General features: G+C 43.3%; 1 protein-coding gene across 13 annotated transcripts in view; it reads right to left on the bottom strand.

The window, feature by feature from the left end:
* Positions 1-12,011, bottom strand: part of FHOD3 (formin homology 2 domain containing 3) — a 462,694-nt gene that overhangs the window by 136,124 nt on the left and 314,559 nt on the right. For 12 of the 13 annotated variants that reach the window (XM_041743118.1, XM_041743137.1, XM_041743156.1 and 9 more), the window contains one exon: positions 6,777-7,027. In XM_041743118.1, coding sequence (XP_041599052.1) covers positions 6,777-7,027 — 251 coding nt within the window. Of the gene's footprint in view, positions 1-6,776; positions 7,028-7,295; positions 7,563-12,011 lie in introns of those variants that run through there. The other variant, XM_041743211.1, reaches the window with a different exon arrangement.

Below are 12,011 nucleotides of genomic sequence, written 5' to 3'. Positions count from 1 at the left end.
AGGGAGAAGCAGGCTCCATGCAGGTAGCCCGACGTGGGATTCGATCCCGGGTCTCCAGGATCGCGCCCTGGGCCAAAGGCAGGCACTAAACCGCTGTGCCACCCAGGGATCCCCCTAGCAATATATTTTATGCATACACCAAGAGTCATCAGAAATGAAAAGATATGTAATAGACAAGGAAAAATATTTGTGACATGGTTGTCAAAAATTATCTATAATGTAGAAAGGACACTTACAATCCATCTGCTTTTGTATCTGAAAATTTCCATATTAAAATAGAGTAGCTGCTCATCAATTAAAATGGACAAACCATTCAGGAGACAAATGGGCCAAGGATATAAACAGGCAGCACTCACGAGAGGAAATTTCAACATCCAATGAGGCAATTAAAGAAGGACAACCTCAGTAGTAATGCAAAAGTGCAAAGTAAGATGCTGAAGCATCAGATTTCACTCTTCAGAAAACACTCACCTTCTGAACAATTCCTAATACCCCATGCTGGTGATGATGTGAGAAAATGGTCAGTTACTTGCAGAGGGTGGAGGACAGGGAAGTGGTATCACTGTTTTGAAAGCCAACATGGAGATATTAATATTTAAAATGTAAGTTTTGGGATCCCTGGGTGGCGCAGTGGTTTGGTGCCTGCCTTTGGCCCAGGGCGCGATCCTGGAGACCCAGGATCGAATCCCACATCGGGCTCCCGGTGCATGGAGCCTGCTTCTCCCTCTGCCTATGTCTCTGCCTCTCTCTCTCTGATGACTATCATAAATAAATAAAAATTAAAAAAAAAAAAAAAAAAAGAAACCGAGAGAAGAGTTTCACTATTTGAAGAGCAAGGGGGCGGACAATTGGGGGGCGCTGGGTGGTTGCTTCTTCATTGTACAGCTTTGTGTATTAAAAATAAATAAATAAAAAATAAATAAAAAAAAATAAAATGTAAGTTTTCTTTGATCTAGAATCTAAGAATTTCTCCTAAAAGAATGCTAACATATGTGTATAAATACATGTGTGTATGCTTATTCCAGAAAGTTTGGTACAAGAAAAAAAATTGAAGTCAAGCCACAGCAAAATGAATGAAGGCATCTTGTTTTTACAGTACACCCATATAATGGAACACCAAGCAATAACTTGTTTAAATGTACTGACATAAAAATCTGGAAGTGGCAATATAAAAAGATGGCAATGTGTATTTGATAGTTGCTTATTAATTGCCAAGTACCAAGGATATTTATTTCTACAGAATCATAGAAAAAAAAAAGGAGTTGAACAAAATGATGAAAGATAGGGACTCTGGAGACAGACCACTTGAACTCTAAAACCAGCTCCATCATGAACTCTATAACCAGTCCTACCAGTTGTGGGACTCTGGACAGTTCCTTTCACTCCCTGTGTCTCAGTTTCTCCTCCTGCCACATGGAGATCCTAATGCCACCTTACGTCATGGGGTGATGGTGAAAATAGACTTAGTACACCATGGTTCTCAGTATAAGGTATGGCAGATAACTTGGTGCCTAGGAAAGGTGAGCCACTATTGTAGCTGTTAATCACCATTACCATCTCCTTCACACCATATGGTCTGACTCTGTCCACTTTATATTGCATTAATAATTGGTACCACATCTTTAATCCTGTATCGTTTTTATTTGAAAACAGAGTTGCTGTGCAGTCAGTGCCTCCATGTGTCCCTGTGTTTAGATACAGGGCCATATCTATATCGATGCATGGCTCTTTGGAGCTAAGCACCTCTTCCCATGCTTCAATACAACCATCCTATGTCCTCTACTGTAGTGATTCCAAATGCCAGGCTGTGAAGGCTTGTGTAGACTGGGTGTCCCCCTACTCTTTAGGAGCCACAGCCTATTCTCCACCAGCAGGTGCGGACTGAGCTTCTGATGCTAGGATCCACACTCCATCTCCACATCATATCCTGCCTGACTTCTCCTCCCTGAAGCGCACCCACACACATGAACATTTGAAGGTACAGCCGCAGAGTTCCATGTGCTTCTAAGAAAGACACCCCCTCCTTCCAATAGCCAAAGGACTCCCTACCTTGGCATCATCCCAATGAGGACTTGAAAATTACAACCATTTACTTGTTGTCCTTTAGGGTGGGGTTTCTCAGATTTAGCACTACTGATATTTTAGAACAGATAACTTTTTGCTACAGAGGGCTGTCCCGTGCATTGTGGAATGTTCAGCAGCATTCCTGGCCTCTACCCACCAGAAGCCAATAGCACTCTGCACCCTGATTATGGCAACCAAACACATGTCTAGACATTGCCAAATGTCCTGAGGGACAGAACTGACTCCAATCGAGACTCACAACCTCAGTGGGAACACTAGGACTGACTCCAGGCTGGTTCCACCTCCCAGAGCAGCCCAACCTTTCCCAGACTCATCACCAGATCCCCTTTCTCCTTGCTGGCTCTGTATGTCTCCTAACCTAACTCAACTCCTGCCTTCTTCAAACCCTTCAACCATTCACTGTGCCCTGAGAACTTATGAGCAGCTCTCAGCAAAATCCCCTATAGCCTCAATGTCTTCATGGAATATTCCCTGCTCCCACCCTGAACTTAGCATGCTGCTCCCACAGCCCTCTTGTACTCCTCTTTGCCCATTCCAGATCATTTCCCTCCCAACCTCCCTCTAGAAACCCAGCCCCTTATGATGGGGGCTGGCAAACTATAGTCTGTTGGCCAAATCTGGCTTTTTATATAGTCTATCAGCTAAGACTGGTTTTCAAATTTCTAAATGGTTGAAACACAAACCAGAAGGATATTTCATGACATGTAAAATTCCAATCTCGGTGTCCATACATGAGTAAGCTCATTTGCTTATCTGCTGTCAATGGCTGCTTTTGTACAAAGGCAGAATGCAGTTGAATGGCTGCAACAGAGACTGTCTGACCTGCAAAGCTTAACAGTTGGACTTTCTGGCCTCCGACAGAGAAAGTTTCCAATCCCCACCTTGGAGGCACATGGCAGCAGTCTGTGCCATCCACTCTCAGCCAGTTGTCATCATCTGCTACCTGCCAGGTCACTCTTCCATGTGTATTAAAATATACATAGGACTAAAGGCTGGATGGCACAACTGCTAACGTTAGTGACTGAATAAAGTTCAAAATTACCTTGACAGGTTGGAATGTTGTGTGGAAATCAACAGGATGAAATTTTTCACATATTAAAGTCCCATGCAATGCTCATTATCAAAAAGACAGACATACAGAGCAAGAAGAAGACCTGGTGTGTGCTGACAGAGCTAAGAACCAGGATGAATAGGGAAACATGATGGGGAAATTTCATCCATGTATTGGGATACTAGGCAATAAAAGAACTATAATATTATGGGGTGCATTTAGGTCAGATGATCTTCCTGACAGGAAAGTTCAGGGATAGAATGGGGTGCCCCAGAGAGAAGTGCATAGAAAGGTCTCTTGCTCTAGGCTTTAAGGTTTTCTCTCCTAAGATTATATACTATTGATAGTTTAAGCCAGCAACACTGGTTCTTTCGCACATTTGATGCTAACAATAATTTTTTCTTGGTAAAAAATGAAAGCATCAACATTTTTGTTTCTTCCAGTGCAAAGACGGAAGTATAAAGATGAAATTTTTTTAAGAAAGAGAGAGCACACTCAAGTGAGGGATGTGGGGAGAGGGGCAGAGGGAAGAGAGAGACTCTTAAGCAGGCTCCAAGCCCAGCACAGAGCCCAATGCAGGGCTCAACCTTGTGTCCCTGAGATCATGACCTGAGCCGAAAACAAGAGTCAGGCACTTAACCAACTGAGCCATCCAGGTGCCCCTAAAAGCATCTTTTGTGACTGTGTGTGGGCCATAATGAGTTTTATCTTTACACTTACATTTTAAATTTCTCTCCCTCTGCCCCTTCCCTCCCTGCCACCTCTCATGCTCATGTGCTCTCTCTTTCAGGAAAAAAAAAAAAAAGAGAGATGCTTTTAGGTAACAGATGACCAATAACCAATAAACTCATACCTTTTTGGATAAATGTTCAGTGTAGAGTTCTTTTTTTTTAAGAAACCAAAGCAAACCAATCCATGCTTGGAGTCTTAATCCTTACTTGAATTGAGGCACATAGCCCAGCGGGCTTAAATCATAAGGAGACTTTGAAATTTTCTCCTTTTCAACTCTTTGAATTTTCATATTTATATCAAAAAAATACACCTACATGGTATGTAAATAAAATTCCTTCTCACTCAGTCATTATGCTTAGGGATGGTGGGTCAGGAAGTGGTTATGTGCGATTTGGACATTGAAAGGCAAGGGCCGAAGATGTGTGTTTTAACCCACAACTCAGTCCCTTCGTCCTGGGATCATGACAAAGCAGCAACCCATCTTCTCACTTGTAAAACAATGATGAAGATGCTTGTCCTCCTAGATCCTACAGAGGATCATCATGAGAATTTCAGATGATGTGAAAGGACCATCTGAGTGGAGAATGCCATATGCATTTTAGGGCTACACGAATCTCTAACCTATCATCTTCTTTTCTAAAGTACTGGCAATTGGTTCAGTCAGAATTACAAAATCCACTCTAAAATTCCTATGTGGCATATGGAAGGCATGTTGCTACAAGTTAGCAGTAACTAGGGCCAAAATGCTCACATAGATGAAGAATGATCTAGGTCAGGCATGCTTCTGTGTCTTTCAAGGTCTATGGGGAGTCTGACACAATGAACTACTTGATTCTAAGGTCCTATTTGGAGGCACAGATGTTGAGCAGGTGACTAAGCTATGCATGCAGGGATCATTTCCCATTCGGCTTCTCGTCACCCTTTCCCTGTATTCCACTCCTACCTCTGCCAAAATTATACTCTTGTTTTGGGGCCAGAGGGCAAAACCCCTCCAACAGGCTTCATGGATGAAGCCACTTACTTCATCAACAGTCTGTAAAATGTTATCTGTCTTTACAAGCGGGACAGTGTATTCTTCTCAAATAAAACCTATAAATTTACATCAAAGTACTAATTTCAGAAAAATGAAAAATCAGTCCTATTTGAAAAGAATGAGACAAGAAGCATGCAGAGCTTCATGAGTGGCTTCCCATTCCAGATCCCCCCAAGCCCCACACCTCAAAACTGTGAACTGTGCCCACAGTGGTCCACTCTACTGCTGACATCCTTGCCAACCAGTCACAAGGCATGGCCATCAGGGCTCACAATATGGGAATCATTGAAAAGGTTAGAAACAGACAGACTGGCATCTACATGACTCATGTTGGACACAGCAAGATACTACTGATAAGGACTCCAAATGACTTTCTTCAGCATCTGTGGTGGTTTTAAATATAGATTTTCTGCGCACCATATACACTTCTCCCCATGTTAATTTCTGAAGCCATTAGCTAGGAGCAGGGCTGAAGAGAACTTTAAGTGTCCTTTGAGCACTAAGTTTCTTGAAGATACTAGACCACAAGGTGCAATGGTAGATGTTCTCATTCCTCAATCTGTTTAGAAGTTTTGTTCTCCTTTTCATTATAACAGAGCTCATTCTATGCAGACTCTTAGGAGCAGAAAAATCTGCAGATGGATAGTTATGTGGTAGAGAATGGTGTCAATGTGGATCATGCCTTACACATCACTCTCAGGCTAAAGCCTTCCTCTCCTTCTGTGTCAGGAGGCACCCAGAGGCATGGATCAAGTGATCCCATGAGTAACAGACTGCTCAGGGCATCTCTCAAGATAGGGGGGTGGATGCTCCCTTAGGGATGGAGAGGAAGAGACATATCTTGATCATTCTCTTAAGGTCATCCAACTTAGTTCTGAGTTATTTTCTTCACCAGGCACTCATGACCTACGTTTGGCTCCCAGGTGGATCTCCATGATGACAGAAAATGCTCCAGCCAAATGATGTGAGCAGGGCTTCCACATGCCATAGGAGGTGGTAATGCATTGGCAAGCTAGTGTGCCAGTCAGTCCAGGTGGACCTGGCTGGCATGGACTGGTCCCCAGAGCTCCATCATCCTAGGGAACTGACAGCATTCACTTGGGAAGATATCAGTGGACCCAGACTCCAGAACAGCATGACCATCCTTTTGTTGCATTTCTGCTTTAAAGAACCATTTCTAAGTTCCTATAGATTTTGTCAAAATTTATTACTTTGTGTTTGTGTGTGTGTGTGTGTATCACATATGTAATTTCTCATGAGATCAACCTTTTTACTTCTTCCTATCTGTCTTCCTTATTCTTACTTTCTCCCAGCCCACATGTGAGATTGATAAGGGCAGAGATCATACCTTATATCTTTAAGGCAAAAATGATGGCAATAACATTTACTGAAATTTACATGTATCTACTCATATACATAAATATATTTATTATAAATAATGTATATTTGCATACATGTTTATACTTATACATTATATTTAACTCACACAAGACTTATTCTATTTAACTACCTCAATTACGTACTGCTACAAGTATCTCAAGACTCTTATGATCTTACATTTACAGGATGGTAAAGTTTGTGTTCTGGATGCTTTTCTATTTGATAAAGCACAGATTTTCTGAACAGATATTATGTGAGATATGAATACAAAAACACAAATGCATGAAGAAGAGCTCGTGGGCTTAGTAAGATCAAATCTGTGCCTATCACTGGGGACCCCTTGCCATAGGACATTCCAAGGGACTCTGGGGGTGGTGTTTGAAGGGTGGAAAAGAGGCAGGGATCAAGTCATGGGGGTCAGTACCTGCGGAGTTGTGACCCCTCCCACCTTTTCAAGGTCCTTCCACCCCTCTCAAGGGCTGGGTTAATACTTACTTTTCACAGTGCTCTCCTACTTGACTGGGCTTGAAGCCAGGAGCCGACTGGGAGCAGGGACTGGTGGGGGCCGACAGAGGACTCCTGATGCTCTGCACCGAGTGCCTGCGGCTCCGCCTGCGGTCCAGGCCCCGCTGCTCACCCGCAGCGCTGCTGCTGCCACCGGAACACACACTGGCCCTCCTCCGGTCGCGGCGCCCGCTCGGGGGCGGCTCTGCAGTCTCATCGCCATCCTCGTGCCGCAGTGCCACCTGAAAAAGCAGAGAGCGCCCGGTGCAAGGTCAGACTTGACATCCTCTCAGAGACCTTAGGTGTGATTTGCATTCCAGGGTCGCCCTAATGGGGACTTAACATTCTTTCCATCCTGCTAACTCAGCCTCTCTGCAAGATCTTCACAACCACTCGCGTGCCAAAGTGCAGGCTGCGTACTTAAAGATGCTTGCCACTGTAATTTTCCCAATCAAATGGGACAGATACCCCAAGAAGGCCTGAGAAGTACTCTGTACTTAGGGTCTTTACCCTGGAGCCCAGCACTGTCGTTTCCGGGGCTGCATCTCTCCTGGCCCGCCCTTTGCTCTGCTCTGGTCCAAGAGGCGAGGTCTGTCCTGAAGCCCAACTGCAGTGAGCCCTCGAGTATCTGATCATTCCTGAGCTTGCTTCCCAACGAGGGTGCTCAGAAGAGCCTGGCAAGGATTCTGGTCAGAGGCAAAAGCCACAAGAGGCAGGTGAGTGGGGCTGGCCTCACCCACGGATCCTTTCAAGAGGCCTAGTGCAGCAGCACGTACTGCCTGAGGTCAGTGCCTCTGCTTGGCACTGCTGCTATCAGGCTGCCTCCCAGCCTGGTCCCCGGGGAGGGGGCGGGGCCTGAAATTACACTAGGGAGCCTGCATAGGCTAGTCACAAAAATACACACCAGAAACAGACTTCACCTCTGGATTAGTTGATTTTGTTACATCTCCTCTTAAAAGTAACGCATATTTGTGCAGAAGAATAATTGCCTACGCTTTGCCACTCTGGATTTCTCGTGGAAAGCCGAGCCAGCTGGCACCGTGCCCCCATACCGCCACTCTCTTCCAAAGGGTATTTTAGTCCTGCTCCTAGTTGGCGCCCTCTCCGGAGGCCCAGCTCTGCCATCTCTTAATCTCGCTCTGTCCTGGGTCCTGCTCCACGGCTGCCTCATTTTAGGTTATGACACCATGTGCTTTTGCATGGCTCCGTCCTTATCCATGCCCGCTCTTCCCGGCCTGGGGCGACGCTCACCTGTATCACCAGCTTCTGTAAGTGATTCCTGTGCCTGCCCTTGCTAAAACTGGGAAGTAGGAAAAGCACGAGTTGTCGATGACTAGACTAGACCTTTCCATGCATGCCAGCTGTGCCACTCACAAACCAGGTGTGGCCTTCAGCTAATTACTTGCCTTTTCTCTAGCTTGCCACGTGAGGCTAATCATATTACATTTGCAGGATTGAGGTAAGAAGAGCTTCTATAAAGATGATTTATGTGGCTGGTACTCAATAAATATGACTATCCTTCCTCAAGCTAGGCCATCAGGTGAAGGGGCCTAGGCTGCCCACAAGTTCCTCCATCTCACAGAACTGGCAAGTCTGAGCCAGTCCCAACCAAGTCCAGCAGTCTCTCTGACTTGTCAAGGTAACCAAGGAGTTCCACAGTCCTGCATCCCCAAAGATTCCAGTTCTCCAGCCCTACAGATGCTCCTGGTCACATTTCACAGCTCAGTCCAGACAGGTGAGAGAATGGAGACCCAGACTGGCTAACCATGCGATACGGTCTTAATATCACCTATCTATAGAAAACTAAGCTACTGCAAAATAAGTGGTCCCCTGTGTTCAAAGTTTTGCCATCTATGCTCATCTAGTAAAGGTGAGCTTGACTGTGACAAGGTCAGGTTGGCCACTCTCATCCTGGTCTACAGGGATGAACACCTGGGACATGTGGCCAGTTTCACAGGGGTGCACCCCCCTTTTATCTGTCCCATCTCTAGTTTCCTCTAGCTGTGGCTGTTGGGTAAGATTGATTTAGTGAAAACTATCTCTGTCCCAGATACATTTTATAACAAACTCTCAGATATCTGAGGACAATTTAATAATATTTTGACTATTTGTTCTCCCAAAATTTACTAGTCAGACATAATTTGGGAAGGTTTGAGGTAACAATTGGTAAGAGTTCAGAAAAAGCCTTGTTAGAAAATGTCATTGGAAAAAAACAAAAAATAAGATGTCATTGTAAAGTCAGTTTTCTAAGGGGTCTCTTCTCCAATATCATTACAGGAACTAAGAAAGACAGGATGCATTTGGTTACCACATTTATCATCTCAACATTAACACTTTAAATGTGTTAAACATTCTCTGGGAAAGTTTGAGAATGATTGCACACTTTATGAAGGACAGTATTTATAAAGTATTTCTAACCAGTTATTTTTTCTTCATTTTTAGATATAAAAATTCTAGACCATTTGAACTTATCCTGACCCAAAGTATTGATTCTGCTTCTTATTAAGCACACATTTGGAATGATAAGATTAGGGGATAAAGTAGAGTTCAGATATTTCTAATTCCTTGTCTAACCTCAGAGATCCAAGGATCAAATAGCATGCCTCTCACAGCTCCTTTCAGAGAGAGGCACACTCTCTGTGCGCAAAGCGAAACCCACATTAACTGCCTTTTGTCAGAGAAGATGGAGACAATCAAAAAGTTTAAATGAAAAGAAAAATCTGGAAAAATTATCAAAGCAACCTCATAAAACAAATTTTAATGGGGGCTTTCTAAAGTTCAGAGCCTCAGCAAAACATCTATCTCTTTAAAAAGAGAATGGGGTGCACAGAAGGGGGTATGAACCACAGAATCCCAGTAGATTCAATGGTAGCCTTGGGCCTCACAGTGAGCAACTATATAACATGAAATTTGGGCCTGGTGTTCACTCATGATTTTGTTCTTACAAGAAGAATCATAGAACCACCAGTACCTACTGAAGATAGAAAGAGAGGCTTTATGATCACATGTGGGGCCACAACAGCAGTGCCCAATTCTTCAGATTCTAGGGAGCACAACAAATTAGTCAAGAACATGTAGAGCTGGCAAGGACCTGGAGAGGACAGCACTTAACACAACTCTTCCTTCGATTCTGTGCTCTCAAATCTAATTAACGACATGTGTAATGAGTGTCCTCCAGCAAACACAAGATGAGATCAGCAGTGTCCCAGAGAATCTCTAGTCTCTCCCTAATGAGGAAGTGTTTCACTTGCTGCGCCCCTCAGCAAATGTCTTTTAGTTCTTTCAATTAGATGTAGAACACTGTTTATACACACTAAAACCCAGAAGAGGAGCAAGCAGTTGCCAAATCCAGCCACGATGGCTTGCATACTCTGCCCTACCTTACTAGGAAAGCAGTTAGAAGCAGTTTAGGGGGGTATCTGTGGCAACTTCCATCAGTTGTTAAGGCTAGTGAATGATCTGAATACTCTTTTCAAGTTTTTATCATGGAAATGTTCAAACATACACAAAGTATGAAAGAGAATATGAAGACTGTGATGTGTTTATCGCCCCTGATAGCTCAACAAGTATCAACCCTGTCCAATCTTGTGTTATTTATACTCTACTCCCTGCCCCCAATCCCAGACTTTGAAGTAAATTCCAGACCATATCATCTGTAAATATTTTAGTATATATCCCTAAAAGATAAGGATATTTGAAAAACCATAACCACCATACTGTTCCACTTAAAATAATTTCTTAATATTATCAAATATCCAACAATATGAACATTCTTGATAGAAGTCAAAAGCTACTACATTTCTTTGAGTTTATATCATTATATTACTACTAATATTGTGACAGGCAGCCATCTTCACATAATAGATACAATCTTTTTCCATACTGCTATCTCATTTTCTTTTTATTCCTATACATACATCCATACCTATACATTTTGACGCATCTTTTAGATGAAGTGGATGCCAGTACTAGTACCATTTCAAGAAGGAATTATGCCAATGACAGCTTGTAGAGGACTGTAACAGTGCTAGGCTCCCAGAGGACCATGCCTCCCTGTTGCCTCACTCTTGTGTAGCCCCGTCCTACATTGAGCCCATTTTCTCTGGGACTTGCTTTGGTCAATGGGACATCAGCAAACAGGATGCAAACAAGGCTTGAAAAGTGTTTGCACATTAGAACTTGCCCTTCTGAAATGCTGTTACCACGTTAAGAAGTGTAGGCTAGGCTGTTAAAGACACAAAGCCCCACCAACAGCCAACACCAAATGCCAAACTAAGTGAATGAGGCCATCTTAGACTATACCCAGTCAGGCCACCAGATAACGGCAGCTCTCTGATATAATCAACCTCTCTCAGCTGAACCAGGCCAAATGTCTGACCCATAGAATCATAAGCAATAAATGCTGTTTTAGGTCACTGTTTTTGGCTTGAGCAAAAAGTAACTCTTGCAGCAAGAGTAACTGATACATAATTTTAAAATCACCTATGACAAGAAAAGATTTAAGAGATTGGACCTGTTAATTAATTATTCTTAAAAGTAATAGTTACCCCTTTCTTTTAGGGTTTCTGAACCCAATTCCAACACTGGGAGGGGGCTGCGGGGCTCAAGCAATTCTTGGACACCAGCAGGATATCTAAGAATTAAACTCAATTCAACTCAGTTCTGACACTATCTACTAAGAGACAGCATCAAATAACCTAGGTTAAGAGTTCAGTTCTACAAGACTGCCACATTGACCCCCACCCTAATTTGGATGCCTATGGTTCTAACTAACCAGATTAGAGGTTCCAAAAACCTCCTCCTTAGGTTCAGTTAACTTGCTGGAGTGGTTCACAGAACTCACGGAAACATTTACTTATATTTATCAGTTTATTAAATGATATGATAAAAAAAATATGAAACAGCCAGATTAAGAGATATATAGGGCAAATTCCCAAACAAAGGAGCTTCTGTCTTCATAGAACTTGGTGGTATGCAGGAGCATTCTGATTCCGCAAGAGTGGAAAGTCTCCAAAAAAGACCAAAAAGCTGTCCTCTTGGGTTTTTATGGAAGCTTCATGATATAGTTATGACTAAGTCTTCAGCCAATGGAGGATCCAACCTCCAGCCCCAGGAAATCAGGGAGTGGGACTGAAAATTCCAACCATTTAATCACAGAGTTGGTCCTCTTTTGGCAACCAGCCCCTACCTTTAGGTGCTTTCCAAAAGTCACCTAACGTAACAAAA

Source organism: Vulpes lagopus, chromosome 1 (genome assembly GCF_018345385.1).
Source record: "Vulpes lagopus strain Blue_001 chromosome 1, ASM1834538v1, whole genome shotgun sequence".
NCBI lineage: Eukaryota > Metazoa > Chordata > Mammalia > Carnivora > Canidae > Vulpes > Vulpes lagopus.
This window is presented reverse-complemented; position numbering and strand designations above follow the sequence as displayed.